Below are 22,876 nucleotides of genomic sequence, written 5' to 3'. Positions count from 1 at the left end.
TTTTACTATTTATTTTTGTCCTTATTAGCTTCAAATTTGACACTTGGGTGCAGTGTTGCACTTGACGCTGACATTTCTTTGCACTTCCAATGGAATTGCCTACTTTTGGCGCGTTAATCAATTTGCTTTGATCACCGAAACGGTTGAAATGTCATTTTACAACCTTCTACTTCAACTATCGTCACTTGTTTGGCAAACGCACTCATTGTATCGCTTCGTCTCCTCCATACCTACCATCTATTTACTTCACAGCAGTTTCTTATTGCTTTCCCGCTTACACACATTCAATCGGCGCTTTATCTGATACTCACACACAGCACTTATTTGCACGGTCTATGGCTATCTATAATACCCGTTGTCGGTTGCCTGCATGTCGCCAGTCTACTTCAATGCTTACTTGTGTGCTATATACATTTAAGTTCATATTATTTCGAAATTATTCGCTACAGGGTGTGCTAGAGACGTTTGCATTTTTGCACTGGTTTATCTTCTAGAAGAAAAAGGCCAGACGAAGTATTTCGTTGTGTAACTAAGTATACTTCAATAGAAATTTGTTCAAATACCAGTGTCAAACTAATTTTTAAAGCGAAAATCCTCTATTATAGTCTCCACACGCTATTTACTTGTATATAAAAGAGATAATTGCGGAACGTAACATGCATATACAAATTAATGAGAGAGAGCGAATAGGCGAGAGTGGGAAGGAGCAGCTGCTCCTTGGCCCCGCCCATTTGACGGATTTCGGTAACGCTCCGAACTTACCGTTTCACTCGCCTATTTTCAATCTGCCTTGGGGCCCCCGACGCGCCTAAAGAAGTTTCACTTCAAAAATATTATTTTAGTGATTCATTAAATATCATATAAGCTTGACCACCTTCTCTTTGAAAATGTGTGTTAAGAAATGCTAATACATGTTGCCTTATTGCCATTAAATTAATACGTTTTGTTTATCACCAAGTTACCCTGCATTTACAACTGACAATAATGTTATGGCAATAAAAAATACGTGTTAGCTGTCAAAAACACTAGTAATTGTCTCCGTGGCGAAGAAGTTCAGTCAATAATTATGACAATTAATTTTGTACGATATGTCGAAAGCGAATGTTGAATTATGAGCTGCAAAAATGCCAATAAATTACTGAAAACCTGTTGTTCACTGAATAGTGGTTGTGTTAATTTTAGTAAAATAATCTCTAAGCCAATATATCCTGTGGTGTCGAGTGCATTTAATTTGACATCATAACTCTCCGCACAATAGCAATATATCTGGTTGTGCAAATTCTGGCTGTTTGCGCAGCTCTGTACTTCACATATTTTTATTGTGAAACGAGTACGGACTACATATTATTGCATGTGCTATAATTGCCATCACTCAATAAATATTTTGGTTTTCTTTGTAAGACCTTGGCAACCCCAATGAACAATTTTTCATTTGTATGTGGTTATAGAAAATTCCGTATTCCGAATCTTTTTGCGATATATGCATATCTTGGAAGTGTTGAAATTCGTACAATTGATAGTGTTATAATTTTTGAATACACATTTGGAGTAGGATATTCTCGCCAAAGCATTGTTTGTGTGGTAAGAAAGCTAGGAATCTGCCATCCAAGAAAGATTGGCAGTATAAGGTTTGTTTTCTTAACACTTATACATATATGTACGTACTTAGTTATATTGCAATTCAACCAAAATAAAGTGCAAGGTTAATACTTCAAGTTGTTATTAAGCTTGACTGCAATAAGTTTTACAGCGAAATGATTTATATTCGATTTATTATGGAATAATTAAAGTATGTGTTTCTGCGCTTTCATTAAGACTAGCATGGGAATGTATATAATATGATGACACAAATATGTTCTTCAAGGAATTAAAGAATGTAATAAAATTTACAGCAGAGATTTCGAACAACGAATTTTGTGGTAAAAGTGGTACCGTGGGAAAATTGGAGTCTATCTAAATATACCCACTTTCAGCTGCGGATACTTATAGTTTTTGGGCATAAAACATAGAGCACCACCCATTAGAAAGAGAACAAATTTTAGTACATAAACTGCAACAACAACAAAAGGACAAATTTTAAGGAAATTCCCAAATTTCACTACTAACCCATGTACAGATCGCAGGGGAGCCGTTGAAAAATTATGTAAAATGCAAAGAAAATGCCGAGTTACTTAAGCTAAAAGCCCCACGAACAAAACTCATAGACATTTTTCATAATAAGTCTTCTTGTGGGTAGTTGAAAAAGTAACATCAAGAAAAGTGTTTTAGTTTTCGAATTTTGCTTTTTTGGTTTTGGAATTTTTAACTATATAACGACATTAAACTTTTTAAAGAAACCTCGTAAATCATTTTAGATCGCAACATCTAACGAATAAATTGCTGGGAATTGCTATAATGTAACACGGGAAATTTTAATCAAACTATAATGTCTTATTTAAAGAAACTTGATTGAGATTTTAGGGAGTGGTTCAGGAACAATCTTTATAACCCCCAACTATTCCGGAAGTAATAGTTTGGTAATTATTTGCTTTAAAGAGCATTCGGGAACTTCATTATAGTTGGGAAACCTATAATATAAAAAAATGCAATTTTTTAATATTATATAAATGATCGGATGTTTATATCATTATAAAGGGGACGGTATGCTGTTAATAGTGGAAAATAACATCAGTGGAAAATAACAATATCCTTTTCTTGAAATTTTCCATAACTGAATTGCAAAGAGACTGCTCTATGTCCTCGATATCCTCACAAACTCCATCTTTAAGGTCTTGAATCTACTCTGTGCTGTTGGCGTAGACCTTTTCTGTTAAATCACAAGATCTCGGTGGCCAATTGTGCTCTTCGAGAGATAACACGGTCGGGAAACTTTAATCAATGGTTTCGTTGCTTGTGTGGCACGTGGCGCCGTCTTGTTGAAAATATTCGTTGCCCAGATCAATACCATCAAATTCCGGCAATAAAAAATCGTTAGCTGGTGGGGAAGGGGTTATTGGGCCTCCTTACTACACACACGCATATGACGTTTTAATTTTGGATTCAAAGGCTTTAACGTGGAAAGGAGCTCTAGCAAAAATACTATGGATGACGTAGCCAGAGTTGAACCGATGATGGTTTATTTAACCTCGCGCCGGTTCTATGTTACCGGAATGACTCGGGGTTTTCCCGACCACGGGCTGCCGCCCCAGTAAACTAGCCCTGTCTAGTGAACAGTATGTCACCCACCTCTTACGTCACAGGAGCAAATCCTCGCAACAATCTTGCTCCAAATACTTCTCAGGGCTGGTATTGAATCCAACCCTTGGCCAGAGGTATTCTACTGCTACTTATGCCATAAACGGCTTAACCCGACTTTACATCTGTTAGGTGCAATAAGTGCAACGGGTGGAGCACCTTGAGACCTGTTCAGCTCTTAAGTCACACAGGGAGTAGTCCACACGGTATGTGGCCATATTTTGCTCCCGGCAGCAGGCGTCTGATGCCTCAACGGCTACGACTCCCCCTGATAGGCCAGCACCACCAACCACCACCACAACCCATACCTTCACGGGAAGGAGCCTATCGGAGCAACACAAACTCCCCCGACACAGCCCATCTCCTTCCCTCCTGCTCCAACACAAGTGCGGGGACAAACCAGCAGCTCTTGTTCCCCAGCACAGTCTGTTCCGTGTGCCGGATTAGAACACCTCGACAATGCTAGTGCAATTTTTGCAATGGTTGGGGCCACTTTCGGAGATGTTCCGGCCTGCGCACCACCCGTGCGTAGACAATTGACTACGCTGCACCCTGCTGCAGAGCTCTGCATCCACAACCGCCCCTCGTGGCGTGGCCACCACCATCAGGCCGCAACAACCGCAGCGAAATGCACAGCAGGCCACACACATCCCTCACACCCCGAGTTACGACTGTCTTCCCGAGGAGCTTCAGGCTTCTTCAATTTAAGAGCAATGGACTCACGAGCAAGATAGATGAGAAATCGATTTTATGGGTCGACACGGAATTCTACTAGCTACGGTCCAAGAAGCCAAACTGCACGCTAACTCCTCCCTAATAACCAGGGATGGCTATAAAGTGCACAGACAAGATCGCAAAGGAGGCAGTGGTGGTGGTATAGTCCACCACACAGTGCAGTATCGTCTCATCGATGAAGGCACCGACCGCAGGGATTGCACCTTAGAATGTCAAGGTATAGCTGTCTGGACAGCACCTGGGACCATCGGGAGTAGGATATCTCACAAAGGTTTTCAATTTGTCCTTGACTACTCTCATCATCCCTGACAAGTGGAAAGGAGGGAAAATGGTCGCACTACTGAAACCTGGCGAACCCTCCAACCAAGAGGAATCTTATCGTCCGATAACTTTCCTTTCCCCAGTAGTGAAGACCCTTGAAGCCCTCCTACTCCCACTCTTCACGAAACACCTGGCTCCAGTCCCACATCAGCACGGTTTCCGACGAGTGCATAGCACCACCACTGCACTTGCCGCCATAAACACTCAAATAAACCGCGGGCTTAACCAAAACCTGCCCTGCAGAGGACTTTCTCAGTAGCGTTGGACCTGAAGAAAGCTTTCGATACAGTCAGCCATTCCACGCTACTAGATGATATTTATCAGTTGACATTCCCGCCAGGGCTGAAGAGATGGTTCGCAAACTACCTGAGCGGTCGTCACTCGTCAGTTAATATATTTTTCGAGACCAAATATCAAAGCAGAGGAAGATTAAGCAAGTTGCACCGCAGGGTGGAGTCCTTTCACCCTTGCTGTGCAACTTCTGTATCTCGAAGCTCCCGTCGCTTGCCGGCAGCACTTGGGCAAAGACAAAGAACTGTTGTATCGACATTTAAGGCAATTGACGGGCCGGTTCTTAACTATACTACAACAACAAGACTTGATAGGCCTAAATAAGAGCACCGAGGTTGAGGTAGCTGCTAAGCCATTATCCAAAATCAAATATATCCTGGTAATACGTTTCTTATGTTTTCTCTCTTTGTATCGTATAGGTATTGTTACCTGGTGGAATCTCTCATTTTGTTCATCTCTTTCTGTTGATCTGTTGATAATTGATTTGCGAAGCAATCTAAGGTGGAATGCATTGAATGAATTGTCATCTATGTACATTGGACACATTTATAGCATTAAAAGATTGCAACATGTTTTACACTAAATCTGCTCGTCTTTTCCTTTAAGACACTTTTAAAAACAATTGTAGGAGCATACCACGCAAGTTTAGCATCTACTATTCATGATTTTTCATGAATCCGTCCATTAAAAATACCCAAATGTACAATAAACATATGATAGTTCTATTCTCATAAGCCTGAGTTGTGAATGAAACATCTACCTTTTTTAATTTTTTCCTGGGTTGTCAAACATGTAAATACGGGATTTATAACCATTTTCGAAGTAAAAGTTGCCATTAGACGCATCATGTTATCGTTGCTACAGTATAAACATGAGGCAACGGAAGCCCCATTGACCTTGTGTCAACATTGATAGTCTTTTTCCAATTGAACCATGATAATCAAGCCATGTCCTGAAACATTGATTAAATAAAGAAAACAAACACAGTTAAATTTTAAGTAATTAGAAAAGCAAAAAGCGCTATATTTATCATAAAAAGTGCAAATAGTTGGCACTCCGAACTGCGCTGAAATATGAAATATATGAAATGAAATATGAAATATATGAAATGAAATATGAAATATATGAAATGAAATATGAAATATATGAAATGAAATATGAAATACAGTAAGTTCTGTTTTTATGCGGTTTTGAAATAGTGCGGTTTTTTTTAAATTACAAAATGCATGTCGACATATCGGGAATTGTACATATAAACAAGATTCTAAACCAGCTAAGCAAAAACTCATAACAGATTACATCAGAAATGCTAACCCTACAAGTATGGAACCGCCTGCATAACTATCTAGATCAGACGTGTACATTTCCTAAAGTGACGAAAGTGATTTTACGACAAATCCTAAACGAACGCGCAACATGTGGGTATTGTCTGATTCTATTTCTGACTTAAATTTATTTTTCGATTCTGACGTTTCTTAAATAAAGATATAATTTTAAAAAATACAATATTTTGTTTATGCGATTTTGTTTAATTATTTCAGATTCATGCGGTCAATGGAACGTATCTATAGTAATAATATGGGACTAGTGCCCTTTTTTATGCGATTTTATTACATTATTTCAGATTTATGCGGTTTTAGCATTTGAAACGTATCTATAGTTTTACTATAGAACTAGTAGCTTTTTTTATGCTGTTTCTTGCGGAACGTATCTACCGCATAAAAACAGAACCTACTGTATATACCAATTAAACAGCGAATTGTAACAATTGCAGTTCGTTGAAATAAGGTGAACATTTTTTGTTTCAAAATTTTTTGCTTTTCCGTCAAACTATGCAGAACTTGCAGGGTTGCTATACATACAGTTCGTCAAGAATATCTTTGCATAGTGAAGAAAAATTTAAAATTTTAGCTTTGATCGAGAATTCCAACAACAAATAAAAAGCAAACAAAAAATTTATACACATATTCCATTACTGTACTTGTCTACGACTATTAGGCGCCCACAGTTATTAAATAAGCAAACACATTACAAAAACAACAACAAAAAAGGATGTTTACTCCATTTAAAAAGTGTCAAAAAAATCTTTGCATAACTGATGAAAACAACTCGGAATTCTCGATCAAAGCTAAAATTTTAAATTTTTCTTCACCATGCAAAGATATTCTTGACAAACTGTATATTTCTGGCGTAACAATAGGAACGTGAACATTGGTGGTTGAAAAAGGTTTTATTGTTTTTCAAAATATTTTCGCACTCGTTTGAATCAATTTTTGAAAAACTTTGTCCAGTCGCGTTTCTATACTAATGCCCTTTATAAAGAACTTAGTCAGCGAACATGTATTATTATGCCACAAACGCCCGACTGCATTTTGTTCAGACAATTCTGTTATGAAAACTTAGTTGCAGCCAAGATAAAGTATCAATTAAAGGGTAAAGAGGTAGAGGCAATCTTTGTCTTGGCCTATTTTCTCTGCAACTAATTCTCCCTCCCCTACGAGGGAGTTTAGGGAAGTCGTAAGATACGCTGAATCCATTGGATTAGGTGTTATTGTGGGATGTGACGCAAATTCACTTTCGTAACCAGCAGAAGGCAGGAAGTGATTGATATGACATTATTTAACGATAAATTATCAGATCATATCACTCCGTGTGTAAATCCGGTGCATAACAACGCTCGGTCTCACGTTGCCAAACCCGTTAAAACTTACCTGGAAACACTGAAATGGGAAATCCTACCCCACCCGCCATATTCTCCAGATATTGCACCGCCCGATTATCACTTGTTCCGATCGATGGCACATGGTCCATTTATATGAAGACAACAAAAAATGGCTTGATCCGTGGATAGCCTCAAAAGATGAACAGTTTTACCGCGACGGTATACGATAATCTACCAGAAAGATGGGAAAAAGTAGCTGCCAGCAATGGCCAATACTTTCAATGATTGACTTGTAACCATTTTTTCAGAATAAAGTTTTATTTTCATAAAAAAAACAGCGAAAACTTAGTTGCACACCTATTTTGGAAAATTATTGTCGACGAGTTTTATAAAAAGAAAACGAGCGTAAGAGTATATGTCTTGGTCATCACTAATTTTGAGTATTAGCTTTTAGAACGTTTGGGCATGATTTTTCATTTGCTTGGGAATGTTTGGGATAGTAGCATTATTGTTTGCTGTGATTTGTTTATTTACCGTTTCCAGGAATAGTAGAAACTTTACTTGATTGTTTTCAGCAAGTCTTGTATTTAAACTTTTATATACCGGACGCCCGCTATAAATTTCGGTATGTTTATCGCCGCAGTTACTGTATTTCTTTGAGATTTTATCTTCTGTCTTCTTTTTAAATGCGGAAGAGTGGTGAAGTTCCCTTCAAGCTACGAACTATATTTTCATCTACGCTTGAAATACTTCGCATATCACTTGCGTTACTTTTTGTTTGCTTAATTACGCTTGATTATCCACGCAACAAATTATAACGATCGGTTTAATTTCACCTTGTTCGCCGAGTAAATATGGAACGCGAAAAAGAAATAAGCGCAATGGATTACGATGTTTGGTATGAATGTTGCCATTTCTCCGCTCATGTGTACACTTTAAAATCTCAAAATAAATAAAATAAATTTCACCAGAAACGCAACCGATTGCAGAAGAACAAACATGTTTGCTAACTTTACATAATATGTTGCAAATAACGTTTTTAGCGTCCTTTCGCTTTTTTATTATTATTTAATTTTTTTGTTAACAGTGTTTGAAAAATCTTAAGCGTTTTTAACATAGTAAAATTTATTATTTTATCACTTTTTTTGGGGATTGCGCGAACCAACAAATTACCTGGTACTACTTAGTTTAATAAGTAGACGTTGCGCCTTCGGTTATACTTTTACAAGTGTCCTCTTTATTTTCTGCTTCATGTTTTTATAGGATATTTTAGCCTAAACTTAACTAACGGATCTAAAAATATATAATTAAGGTAAATATACCATATATTATGTATGTATGTATATACATATGTATGTTATATCAGGTTATGTTATATGTACTTTTACATTCATATATGGTGTTATATTGAAATTCATCTAATTTTGAATATTTCTGCAACTATGCCATCAGGTCCTGGCGCTTTATTGCATTTCATTGCTTCTGCAGCATCCATAAGCTCTTCTTTTGTGAATGGGACAGGTTCCGTTGCTTCATACTCGAGATCTTCCCTCTCAGCACAGTCTGTTGGGAAGGGTGTGTCGACTATTTTGCTTAGCACTTCAGTTTCCATATCAGCAGCAGGGGATTTGGCTCCTAGCTTTTTCATAACGATTTTGTAGCCCAACCCCCATGGGTTATTGTTTAGATCGTTTCGTAGCTCTTCCCATTTGTCTTTTTTGCTTTGGTTTATAGCTTTCCTCAATTCTTTTCTGCTCTTTTTGTATTCTTCGGATTCCGTTATCGCCGGGCCCAATCTTCTGGCTCTAGTATACTTTCTACGCTTATGGATGCACATATCTCTAAATTCTGCGATCTCATGTGTCCACCAGTATACAGAATTTCTTTTTTTGTTCTTATCTATTTTAGGCATAGATGCGTTGCAACCTATCGTAATGCATTGCATTGTTGTCTTGACTAGTGTTTTTGCTGTACTAATCGTCATTTTATTTTCGTCACTAGTTGCAAGGAGCGTCGCTGGGTTTAGCTTGTTTATGTTCCAGAAGAAAGAAGTATTGGTATTGAGTAATTGTCAGGAACCTTATGTCACTAATGTTACAAAAACGTTAAACAGCTGAAAAAATTCTAATGCAATGTCCAAGTCAAATTTTATAGGAATATCATGGGAGGAGTCGACTTGGCTGATCAGATGTCTGGGCTTTATGAATACGCTAGGAAATCGGATAAGTGGTGGAAGAAAGTGTTTTACCATCTGATAATGATGACAGCAGTGAACGCTTGGGTTATTTATAACGACCTCAACCGGTAAAAGATACCATTCAAATCCTTTTTAGTTAATTTATGGTAGTTGAGGCATTGATCTAGGACGGCTTTTAAACTACAGCCACAAATTGCCAAACGCAAGACAATACACCTTCCTGTTGAAGGTACTACACGACGTCGTTGTACCAATTGCAGTTCTCAAAATATTCAGACTCGCACTAAGACAATATGTAAAGAGTGCCAAGTACCGCTTTGCAAAAAGTGTTTTGCACTTTACCTAAACTCACGTATTATGTATAAAGATATTTTTCACTAAAATTTTTTGGAATAATATAACAATTAAAAAAATATAAATAAAAAAAATAAAAATTTTTGTGTATATTAATATATTTTTTATTTCTAAAGTGTGTTTTACAGGACGGCTGGTACTTATTTGTACCACATAACATCCCGAGTGGTACCACCACTCACCGCGCCACCCTGTTATTGCATCTCAGATTTTTAATAATTTTTAATTATACATCACCTAATTAACCAACTTCGATAAACAATTTTATACCAGGATTGCTGTGCGAATGTCGGGTCGCAAGGGTTAATCCCATATTTTTATACTTGGACGCAGGGTCATCGGTGCTGCGTACTCGAAGATCCAACTAAAATAAATTATTGAGGATTTAAATTGTCAAAGTAGTAACTTTTTTTATTTATTCATGTCATACATTTATTCATGATAAAACCAAAGAAAAGATTCACCGACTTAACGAATTTTGCTCATATAAAGCGTAACGATCAAATTATTTACAATATAGTGATATACCTTATTTTTTGAAAGTTTACTGATAGTTTTTACCGAATATTTTACTCACTGTACGAATACGCATAAATATAATTACTTTCTTTTTTTCTTCTAGAATTGGATATTTGTCAAATACAATTTTCTATCAGTATGGAGAAGTTACGACTCATGAAAGATAATCGCTCAGAAATAATTGTTGGCGGGAAATACAGAATAATTCGAAAAATAGGTAAGTATCGCAACATATTTTAGCATCTTTCATCTTTGTAGAGCACCTACAATTCTCATAACATTGCTGCATTCCTATGACTGCTGATTCTACGTACCGTAAGGACTCGCGGAGGGGTGAGGATTGCCCGACAAAGTGCTGTCGCCTCAGCAAACTAACTTTGTTTAGTGCGGTATATTTCGACACTAGTCACGTTACGCTGCTCTTGCCAACAGGTTCCACGGCTTTAACTTCACGCAATGTGCCCGTGCTTCCCTTTGGTACTCAAAAGGGAACCCCACGGTTCCCCGAAGCTCACCGGAGTAGCATACCTTCTCTCTCATCCACAACTTTCGAATGTAGTTTGCTCCCTTCTTGGTACAACCGTGATCGCCACTAATTTTCTAATTTTGTTTTTTTTTTTTTGTTTTTTTTTTTTTTTTTTGTAATTAAAAGGTTGGTTTTATTAGCGAAATAGAGTGTCCAAGAAACGAAACAGGTTTATTAAATTTGTATTTACGCATTGGTATTTGGAATTACATATTTACTAAAAATTTTAAAAGGCCTTTTGAAAGAAAATTGGAAAAGGTGGTCAAAGAGGCGAAACACCACAACGTAAAGAAAGATGTGTTAAAGATACTCACTTTTTTTCAACCAAATTGTTTAATAAATGACCAGACATCTCTTATATTGCTACCGAATCGCACATGCTTCTCCGGGCATCTAACTCGAAAATGCAGAGTACAGAGTGGTACAGCTAGATACAAAGAAATCGCCGGGTTATGATTATGGTTGCCAAATATTGCATTAGCAATTCCCTCAGATCTATTTAATGCCATATTCAGATTTGGCTACTAAGTCGTGTTCATGGAGACCTTTCTTTCAAAATGTGCTGTTCTTAAATATCAACCATTTTTTAAATTAGTTTTAATAATTTTAACGTGTTGTTTTATCGTGTAAAATTGTAAATCTGCCTACCTAACAAATGTCAAAGATGACATAAAGAGGTTTAAGAATTATTTATTACTGATATCTAGGCGTAATTTTTGAAAGACCGTTTATAATAGCACTACACCAATTTGGTTTTCGAGAAAACCACGGGGCAATAGAATAAGTTACTCGAATTACCAATGAAATCAGAAAAGCGCAACCCAAATATACATAGAGATCTGCAAAGATCTATGGTTAAAGCTGAAATGTGAGCAGCAGAGCAAAATATTGAACAAAATTTGAAAATCATGCAAATCTATTGGCAAACGCTTAGTGCAACGCAATAAAACAATCTCGCTTACGATAAAGAGATCTACCAGATTTGTGTTAATTGCTTAATAGTCTAGACTTACGATTTTAAAACTTATTGTTAGGCTTCATTTTTAAGCAGATTCAATAAATAATTTTTTTGTTAATAAAAGACAAAAAAACACGCTTCTGCGTACTTCAGTCCTAAAGGAACTTCAGCACAACTCGCTTTGCCCACTAGCGGCCAAAAACTTAAAAATGCGTTACAAAACTGATTGAATAAAACCAACGGTGCAGTATTGGAGGTGGAGTTGCATGGCCAAACCTTTTTTTTTTTATTTTTAATTTCGTGCCAAACTCATTGTATACTAATATTGATTTAATTCAATATATTTTTGTTGTCAGCGATACAATTTTAAATTATCAAATATTAATTACTAAAAGATCAATTTTTCTATTTGACTATTCTAGGTAGTGGATCGTTTGGAGATATTTATCTGGGAATGAGTATACAAAGTGGTGAAGAAGTCGCCGTGAAAATGGAAAGCGCAAACGCACGGCATCCACAACTTTTATATGAAGCAAAACTCTATCGAATTCTTACTGGTGGAGTTGGTATCCCTAAAATTCGATATCATGGCAAAGAAAAAAATTTTAATACTTTGGTTATGGATCTTCTTGGACCTTCTCTAGAAGATTTGTTTAATTTTTGTACGCGGCATTTTACTATTAAAACGGTGCTAATGCTAGTGGATCAAATGATTGGACGCCTTGAATATATCCATTTAAAGTGCTTTATTCACAGGGATATTAAACCCGATAACTTTCTAATGGGCATCGGCCGCCATTGCAATAAACTATTTTTGATTGATTTTGGTTTAGCTAAAAAATATCGTGATCCCGTTACCCGCGTTCACATAACATATCGTGAAGATAAAAATTTAACAGGAACAGCACGATATGCTTCGATAAATGCGCATTTGGGTATCGAGCAGTCTAGAAGAGATGATATGGAATCACTGGGCTATGTTATGATGTATTTTAACCGCGGAGTTCTACCTTGGCAGGGCATGAAAGCAAATAATAAACAACAAAAATATGAAAAAATTTCTGAAAAGAAAATGTCTACACCAATTGAAACACTTTGCAAAGGATTTCCAGCCGAGTTCTCAATGTATCTTAATTATTGCCGCAGTTTGCGATTCGAGGAACAACCAGATTACATGTATCTCCGGCAGCTTTTCAGGTGAACATTATAAAACACACATTATTTTGAATAATTTTCCTTCCTTGTGGAAAATACATCTTTATTTAAACTCTTCCCTAGTGACTTTAACGATGCACACGAGATTGTTTTTTTTTTAGATACAGTAATACTTTCATTGTATATAATAGTAAAGACCTTACTTTATGTTTGTAAAAATAGCCCAAAAAAGCTTATTTTTACACGTATAAAATTATTTAAAACCCATAGTTGGGACCGTCAATTCGTATAGAACTGACCTCAAGTTCTGAAAAATTGCTCAGTGGCCACACTCGATAGAGGAGCAGATAGATATTTCACATCAATTTATTTTAAAAATATTTTGAACAAAAACAAAATTGATAAATGTTTGACCACAGTTCGGCATTTTTTTGCCGAAAACGAATATGGCCGGAATTCAGTTTGTATTAGAGAATTGTAGGGCTTCTATGAAGTAGTTTCATTTTAAATATTATATGTATGGACAATTGAGAGTTTTTACGAGCGTTACTTAATAGTTCGTACAAACCGAGCGTCCCCTTAAAATAATTTTATTTAAAATATTTATGACAGTGAACGAGAAATTCGCAAACTTAACGCAACCAAAAATTGTGAAAACATTTAAAAACTCGTCCATTTTTGCAAAAATACAAATCGTAAATTGTGAGAAAAATTTGACTTTTCTGAATATAAAAATTCTTTTGTTGTATGATGAACTGAAGGAAGAAAAGTGAACGCAGAAAATATCACCTCATCGCCCCGGTTAGATAACTGTACTGCAAAGACCAAACAGCAGCCTCTATCCCACAAATACTGGAAAACGATGGAAAATTTCCGCACGCCTCCTCCTGGAGGTCGCCACCTATCCAAACATTCAGAAATACATTTAATGAAACCAATTTATTATGAAAGTTTTATAAATATACAAGCTAAAAACTAGAAGCCATGGGAAAATAGTTCTTCTTAAATCAGAACACTCAAAACTAAAACAAACACCCACAACTACATCTAACAAGAAAAGCAAGCCACTTATAAAACGGATGAAACCCAACAAGAAAAGAAGGACCAACTAATCTCCGGAATCATTGCAAAAATCAACCGCTAATGAAACCGCTAAAAAAAAAAAAACCAATGCAACAAAATAATTCCGCGACCACCTCCAATGATGATTTCAGGAAAATGCGATTATCAAGAACTATTTAGCACTACAAATAATAATATATTTATATAATAATATTTATAAAACCATATCGACGACTACATACAATTAACGAAAGCTTTAACAAATAAACATTTATTTTGGATTACGTACGAAAACAAAAGCAAATTAGGCCTACAAATAATAATATATTTATACCTATAATAATATTTATAAAACCATATCGACGACTACAGACAATTAAGGAAAGCTTTAACAAATAAACATTTATTTTGGATTACCTACGAAAACAAAAGCAAATTTGGCCAATCTAAGTAGTTGCGAAAAATTAAAACATTTTTCTAATAGCGGTCGCCCCTCGGCAGGCAATGGCAAACCTCCGAGTGTATTTCTGCCATGAAAAAGCTCCTCATAAAAATATCTGCCGTTCGGAGTCGGCTTGAAACTGTAGGTCCCTCCATTTGTGGAACAACATCAAGACGCACACCACAAATAGGAGGAGGAGCTCGGCCAAACACCTAACAGAAGTGTACGCGCCAATTATTTATTTTTTTTTTTAAGTAGTTGCGAAAAAATTGCGTCATAAAGGGTTATCCAATGAGTGGTGTTATTTTGATATTCAAATGCTATTTTTTAATATAAATAATCGGATGTTTATCTCATTATAAAGAGGAAGGTATGCCGTTAATAGTGGAAAATAACATCAGGCAAATGACCACCACGACCACGCTTACAGGACAATATCCTTTTCATGAAATTTTCCATAACTGAATTGCAAAGTGGGTGCCCTATGTTCTCGATAGGCTCACGAATTCCATCTTTAAGGTCTTGAATCGATCGTGGGCGTTTGGCGCAGACCTTCTCTTTCACGTGTCCCCAAAGAAAAGAGTCACAAGGCCATAAAAAGCGTTAATAATCAAAAATCAAATCAAAATAACACCTGTTATTGGAAAACCCTTTACATGTGATCCCCAATCAATAATTTCAGATCTGAAAGAACAGCGATTTAAAAGCATAAGCGCTGTGAACAAATTGAAATGAAAAACGAAAGAATCATTAAATATGTTTATGCTTACATTGTTGCATCAAATGTACAAACATCAAAAAATGGTATCACATAAAAAGTATACTAGATGCCATAGTCTCTATTGAGGCAGTTAAACAGTCTAAGCTTATCGCCCTATGCAAAACATGCTAATCTTTCGGCCATACCCAGAACTGTTGTGCATCACCGCCAAAATGTATCAAATGCGCGAGAAGTCACAAGTTTGTTAACTGTAAAAAATCTGGAAAACAGCAAGCACGATGCTGTAACTGTGGCGAAGCTCACCCTGCTATCTATAGAGGACGTAGCTAAGGAGCTGCAAAAAATACAAACAAAAAAAGCAAGTCTCAATATAAAACCACTCAGTAACGAACGAATAGCCAAGTTGAGTAACGCGTAGCTCGAAAAACTATTGGCGAAACAGGTTTCTTGAAAAAAAAAGAATGCAAAACCTCGAAAAAGTTTTGTACCACGCTAAGTAAATACGGCTAAGTTTTATAAAATTATGTTATGGAATGAGGTCTTTTAAAATACAATACAATATTAGCTACAGAAGAACTCGATGTATATATCAGAAACTCTATTTACAAATCTAACATACAAGTATATTCGAATGAAAAACTATGATTGTGTGGAATAATCCACCCGAACAATTCCGCGCGAGGAGGTAGCGCGTTTTATTATAAGAGATACTATAAAACACTATAAAGAAACACATATATGCATTCAACTACAAGTTCCAAGCAACTACCATTACCATCGATGCGGAGAACAAAATATCGTTAACTGCCGTATATAGCCCTTCCCGACATCAATATAAACGTGATCAATATGAACAATTAATTACCAGCTACAAAAACCGTTTATTAATGGGTAGCGACTTTAATGCTAAGCATAACGTACGGGGTTCAAAGCTTATATAACTCCAGGCAGATAACTCTCAATCCCATGGCAGCCGGTTCTACGTTACCGGAATGACTCGGATTTTTTCCGACCAAGGGCTGCCGCCCCAGTAAACTAGCCCTGTATAGTGAACTGTTTATCATCCCCCCTCTTACGTCACCGGAGCAATTCCATGCTGATATCTTGACGATATCTCAACGGCTACTACATCCCCTGATAGGCTGGCATTACCAACCGCCACCACAACCATCCTCCACGGTAAGGATCTTATCGGCGCAACACAACTCCCCAAACAGCCCATCCCCTTCCCTCCTTCTTGAGCGGTAGCAGCACTTAACCCTGTCAGTGCAGTCATCTAACGGTAGGCCCAGGAAACCTGCTGTCTCGACAGGTTGGGTCCAGAGGGAGAGGTGTGTTTGATGGGGCCTGTAAAAAGGTGGTTAGTGTCGTGCGGGGTGCCTCCACATGCCGGACATATGTGAAGTATGTCAGGGCCAATTCTGGATAAGTAGGAGTTTAACCTGCTACAATATCCAGAATGTAATTGTGCCAAGGTTACGCGGGGGTCTCGGGAAAGCTGCAGCTCTTCGTCTGCAATGAATGGGGGTTGGACTTCGACGACCGATGAATGTCGTTTATTGTCTGTTTAAATACTGTACGGTCCAGTAATTGTCTATCTGTTTTGTCCTGGATCTCGTTGGCGGAGGAGGTGCCTCCTGACTTTCCTGGGAGGCGGCTCGGGCTCAAGCAGGTGTCTGCAAGGGTGAAACCTACGGTAGCTGGGAGCATCTGTGCCTCGTGTCGAAGTTGAAGAGGGGACAACCCGTCTATGTCCGAATAGTAGTGTTTTTACAAGTTTGGAGCTTTACCCACCGGGAGTCGCTAGTTCAGGCGCAGTATAATTAAGAACCGGCCCGTCAATTGCCTTAAATAGGGTTGTTTACTGTCGGAATTGGTGTGGCGTCCACTTTTACCTTGAGTTGCAGTTTGACCTCCTTTGTTCAGGTGGTAAAGATGTTCGCCGTGAACTGTGTGGGGGAAAGTTTTAGATTCCTCGTAGTGAAAAAGCGAGAAAGACAGGCGAGGTCGTTCACTTTGAGCATCGATGTCATTGCCCGAGGCCATTATCGTTCAATCGTCAGCGTATGAGACCAGGGAGACTCCCTCTGGTGGTTGGGGGAGTTTCGAGATATGGAATTTGAGAGTAAGGGTGAAAGGACACCACCCTGCAGAACTCCTTGCTTTATCTTCCTCTGTTTAGAGATTGGGTCTCGAAAAATCACTGATGAATGACGAACTATCTGAAGTTCGCTGACCACCTCTTCAGCCCTGTCGGGAAGCCCAGTGTCAAAAGCCTGCTTTAGATTCAACGCTACCAGGACAGTTCTCTCGCAGGAGCGGTTTTGGTTAAGCCCGCGTTTGATGTAAGAATTTATGGCGGTGAGTGCTGTGGTGCTAATGTGCACTCTTCGGCAGCCATGCTGGTGGGAGTAGAAGGACTTCAAGAGTCTTTACTACTGGGTAAAGAAGAGTTATCGGCCCATAAGAATCCCCTGAGTTGGCGGGTTTCCCAGGTTTCAGTAGTGGAACCACTCTCCCTGATTTCTACTTGTCAGGAATTACGAGAGTGGCCAAAGACATATTGAAAACCCTTGTGAGGTACTCTACTCCCATTGGACCAAGTTTTTTTAACATCAGCGCGTTTAGTCCGTCAGGGCTAATGGCTTTTGATGATTTCATTTTGTTGATGAGCCCTGAACCTCGTCACTGGAAAAAACAAGTGGCGCACTGCTGTTATTAAGTTTGTGCAGCCTTCTAGTGGCACGACGTCCAAGCGTCGGCCGGAGGATGCAGAACAAATTGCCGGCTAAAATATAATAGCTCGCGAATCTCTCCGGGTCCGAGGAAGTGAAACCGTTGAAGGTGATACCCACCTTGCCATTGTGCTTCGTAGGGTTCGTTAGGGACCTTACGGTGGACCAGAGGTGAAGTTGCAGATCTTCAAATGTTCTTCCCATTTAGTCTGCTTATGTTGGATGATCAGTTGCCGGATCTCCAAATTGAGATCCTTTATGCCAGGATCCCCGGGATTGACCTGGCGTAGGTGATCACGCTCGTTTGCTAGGACAGCTTCTTCACTGGGAAATTGGGGCGTATGTCCCCGCTCGGACGCGTGAGGTCCTCTGTGGCCGGTTGCAGGTGCAGAGCTCTACATCACGGGTAACGTAGTCGCGTGTCCAGTGGCAGGTCTTGCACAGGCCAGAGCACCTCCAAAAGTGGCTCCAACCACCACAAGAATTGCACTTGACTGATATCAGGTTCCACGGAACAAACTGTGCGGGGGACTAAGAGCTGCTGGTTTGTCCGCGCACTAGGATTAGAGCAGGAGGGTTGTGGGTTGGAGAGGGAGTTGTGTTCCACCGGTGGGCTCTAAACCGTTGAGGTTTGATTAGTGCCGGCTCATTCGGCGATAAAGCCGTTAAGGCAGGGGTCGCCTGGTGGCGGTAGCAACACGGGCACTTCTTACACCTAACCGAGGTGGAGTTCGGGTGGATCCGGAAGATAAGTATTTGGAGCACACTTGCTTCGTATGATTGCTCCTATGACTATAGATTGGGGGTGAGCGGCAGCCCTTGGTCAGGAAAAACCATTCTGTTAACGTAGAACCGGCTGTCATGGGAATGATGCAAAAGGTGTATTCGGTACCTATCTCCATAATATGTAGCTTCCTCGACTTTCGCCTCGTATAAAGTTACCAATAAGTTGGAACGCATTTACTATAATTCTGCATAGAGTTTTCTATTCTAACATTTTTCCCAAAATATTTTCTTTTTTTGGAATGGAATTCGTTATTTTTAAGACATGAAACAAAATACAGTCTGTCTAATAGTGGTACGGTTCCGAGAAACTTTTAGACCAATTCGATTCTAGTAAACTGCAGTATAGTGTGGCTTATACATTTGTTTTACGCAACACCACCTTGATAAAAAGATTACCGGAACAAGCGCCATGTGACGCTCTAAGTCAATTGATTTGAGTTTGTTTTTCTTGTGAGGGTGTCACATCTGTAATTAACAGTAATACAAAAATTAAATAGCTACTGCTTTTAAAGCTACGCCGTCTTGAGTAAATTTACCTGTGCACGTGTTTTCTATTTTTAACAGTTTTAAAAAGGCATTTGAATATGCAACAACGAGTTTGCATTATATTTTGCGTTAAAAATGGACTCAATGGTGCGAAAGCCTTAGAAATGTTAGGATGTGTGTTTATGAGTTCGGCATTCAATCCAGATATCAAGTGAGTGAGTAGAGAGCTCCGAATGAACTATGATCACGCTGTTTTCAGCAAAAAAAGAAAGCGATGCTAACGGGGTTTTTACATTACAACGGTATTGTAGACCACAAATTTTTGCCAGAATGTCAGATAGTTAATAAAGACTATTATTTCGCACTTCGCCAAAAAAGAAATTATTTGTGGGAAAACAACTCGTGGATAACGGACCGTGAATACCAATTCAACAATTCGATCCCATCTTCATGTTTCCACTCGACACACCTTCGGGTTCGATGCTTGGGATCGTTGTCTTTACGTAAAATGAAAAGTTGGCTAGTTCTCGGTGAAAGAATTTGTCCGAAATGTATAAGGACAACCCATGGGTTCGGTGCTCAGAGAGTGGCTCGCTCGTGGAAATCTACTTAAAATAACAATATTTTAATTCGTTTAAGCTGTCATTGTGTGTCATTCTTATTCCAAATTCAGCAATTTTATCATTTACAATGCATTGCACCACTTGATATAAATTGCCACGTTTTACGAACGCAGATTGGGTGTAAGCTTTTCCTAGTTCAACAAGTTTTTTAGTTACACTAAACAAAAATGTCAAAAATTTGTGTTCTCACGCACCAATAGATTCGAAAGAACAAAAATTTGTTATGCGATATACGAGGTGTGTCAAAAAAATGAGGTGATTTTTCGAGGCTACGTACTTTCGCCTTTTTTAATGTTGCTACACTCGTTTTGAAGATATGTTCACCGTTTTAGCAATAAAGCATGTGTAGTTTGTTTGAGGCATAAATAAGACAAGTGTTTTGCGCGTTCGGCGATTTTCTGCTATCGAAAAAAATGGATCAAAGAAGTTGCATAAAATTTTGTGTAAAAAATGGAATTAATTGCTCAAAAACACTTGAAAGTACTCTGGGTCACAGAAATATTTACAAGTGCCACAAGCTTTTCACAGAAGTTCGAAAAGATGTGAATGTCGACGCTAGCTCCGGTCGCCCCAGCACATCAACAACCGATGAAAATGTTGAGAATGTGAAGAAAATTGTTATGGAAAATCGTCGAATCAGAATTAGAGAAGTTGCTGAGGATGTCGCAATATCGGTTGGTTCATGCCATGCAATCTTTTCTGAAATTTTCGGCATGAAGCGTGTGGCGGCGAAGTTCGTTCCAAAATTGCTGAATTTTTACTAAAAACAACGACGTATGAACATTGCTCAGGAATTGTTGAATGACGTCAACACGTAATCCAGATTTGCTTAAAAGGGTCATAACTGGTGATGAATCATAGGTATATGGTTTTGACATCGAAACCAAATCCCAATCATCCCAACAGAAGAGTCCAGGAGGGCCAAGCCCAAAAAAAGGACACCTAGTTCGATAAAATAACAAGGTGTTATTAATATATTTTCTTCGATTACCATGGCGTAGCGCATTAGGAATTCTTATCACAAGGTCGTACGGTAAATAAGGAGTATTACCTTGAAGTTATGCTCCGTTTGCGTAAAGCAATATGAAACAACACGAAAAAAAGTCCGGAATTTTAGAAAAAAAATGCATGGCTTTCGCATCATGATAATGCATCTACTCACTTATCTTTGCTTGTGAGAGACTTTTTGGCCAAAAGCAACACTGTTATCATGCCTCAGCCTTCGTTTTCGCCAGATTTGGTCCCCTGTTACTTTTTCCCATGAAAGAACGGTGCCCTGCGATGATTGAGGAGATAAAAACTGTATCAGTGAGAGAGCTCAAGGACATACCAAAAAGTGCATATCAGAACTGCTATTATATCTGAGAAGGACTACTTTGAAGGAGATAAAATAGAAATTGATGAATAAATAAATATTATTTGAGAAAAAATGCACCTTATTTTTTGAACACACCTCGTACTTATTCGTTCTCGCAAATTCTAATAGTAATGTAATAAAGTTTAAAAAGTATAAGATTAAAAAAATTGCATTACAAATTTGTTTGTATTGATTAATCCCGTATAACGATCTAACTTATGAATCGGTTTATTCAAGCCATAAGTACGAACAGTACTTCGATATTTTAAGTTAAAAATGAGCTTTCTACTTAGAAGTCCGGCCGGAGCGTTAAAAGTGATAATAGTTCATGCCAACTCTGTTATTTATATATCCTTAATTTAAAATTTTGATATAATAGCTTGAATTTATATCCTCGACGTGTAGTTAAAATTCGCTTCTCGACATCGTTTCTAAATTATGCGAAAATTTAATTAATCGTCAAGAAAAAACGCATCACAGTTTTATTTGATAATCAAAAATGTTGTTTTTTAGGTTCGGCAGGCAGTCGTGAATATATGTATACTTTATAAGCTATTAAACCATCTTAACATTTTCGTGCATATGCCTAGTTATATTTATATTGTTTAATTTTTGTTTTCGGTTACAGAATCCTATTTAGAACATTGAACCACCATTATGATTATGTCTACGATTGGACTATGTTGAAACAAAAAACACATCAAGGGCAACCAAATCCAGCAATAATGCTAGGACAAGCTGAGTCACGCAACGAACGTGAAAAGGAAAAAGATAAACAGGGTGGAAAACCGATGATATCTGATTAAAACCAATTGTAATAACTCGTGAAATCATACGCGTATTTTCTAGGAATACAACTGGAATTTGATTGTAGTAAATAATGCAAATACATTTTGCACATCCGAGGGATATTGATATATAATTTACAATAACTACTGTACACAATTTGAATTACGCCAATAAAGACTAATTGTTTTAAACCTGCAAAAGGAAATTGAAAACAATACAATAGCTTAAGTTGTGGTAATTCACGCTCGATAAAAAAATTTAATGTTATACGAAATAAGATTTCGTGTTTGAAAATCGGTGAAATTAAATTGATGATCCCTAGATCACTGTGTATGGCATTTTTACAATCTTTAAATCTCCCTGAGTTTAATTTTAGAGTGCGACCCGAGCTTACAACTTTTTACGATTATTTAATCGTTCGATACGTTATGAGCTGTAAATGAATTTTCAACAAAAAAAGCAAATTATTTTGTTGTACGACTGGAACCACCATCCTTAACAATATTCCTAAAACGGACATGCAGTGAGCATAAAAAACGGGAAACAGGTAATTTTATTTCATGCAATTTTTTGTTGTATTACACGCAGATGTTGCTACAAATTTTAATTAATATTGAACATAAAATACCTAGTCCTGCCATAAGTTCTGTTACAAGTAAAGTCCGTTATAGATATGAAATTATAATACTTTTTTAATGAAGTTAGTTTTATTTAATCATGGAAATATTAAAAACACAAAAAAATTAATTTTCATACGAAATGATTAGGCCATTTAGCGTTTGCAGCTCGCACGGTTTCCATGGTGTTCGAACCAAAGATTATTTGAGACTCTCCAAATTTCTGTAACCAAAGATTGTTCGACACTCTCCAAATTTAAGGTCTTCGACAGGTCATGCTCTCCAATTCTGACCACAAACTGTAGT

The 22,876-nt window shown here is 37.7% G+C and overlaps 1 protein-coding gene across 2 annotated transcripts; it reads left to right on the top strand.

Annotated features, from left to right (window-relative positions):
• Nucleotides 1-1,409: 1,409 nt before the first annotated feature.
• LOC128858557 (casein kinase I) lies at nt 1,410-22,176 on the top strand. 2 transcript variants are annotated; one of them, XM_054094940.1, is made up of 4 exons: nt 1,410-1,581; nt 10,417-10,530; nt 12,220-12,994; nt 21,793-22,176. In XM_054094940.1, exons 2-4 carry the CDS (start codon nt 10,452-10,454, stop codon nt 21,968-21,970), a joined length of 1,032 nt encoding a protein of 343 aa, XP_053950915.1. In that variant the 5' UTR covers nt 1,410-1,581; nt 10,417-10,451; the 3' UTR covers nt 21,971-22,176. The 2 variants fall into 2 exon arrangements, with proteins under 2 accessions (XP_053950915.1, XP_053950914.1); XM_054094939.1 differs by having other exon boundaries at nt 1,410-1,628.
• The last annotated feature ends 700 nt before the right edge of the window (nt 22,177-22,876 follow it).

This window comes from Anastrepha ludens, chromosome 3 (assembly GCF_028408465.1).
Source record: "Anastrepha ludens isolate Willacy chromosome 3, idAnaLude1.1, whole genome shotgun sequence".
Classification (NCBI taxonomy): Eukaryota; Metazoa; Arthropoda; class Insecta; order Diptera; family Tephritidae; genus Anastrepha; species Anastrepha ludens.
The sequence above is the reverse complement of the archived record's forward strand: the minus strand, read 5'-3'. Positions and strand labels throughout refer to the sequence as shown.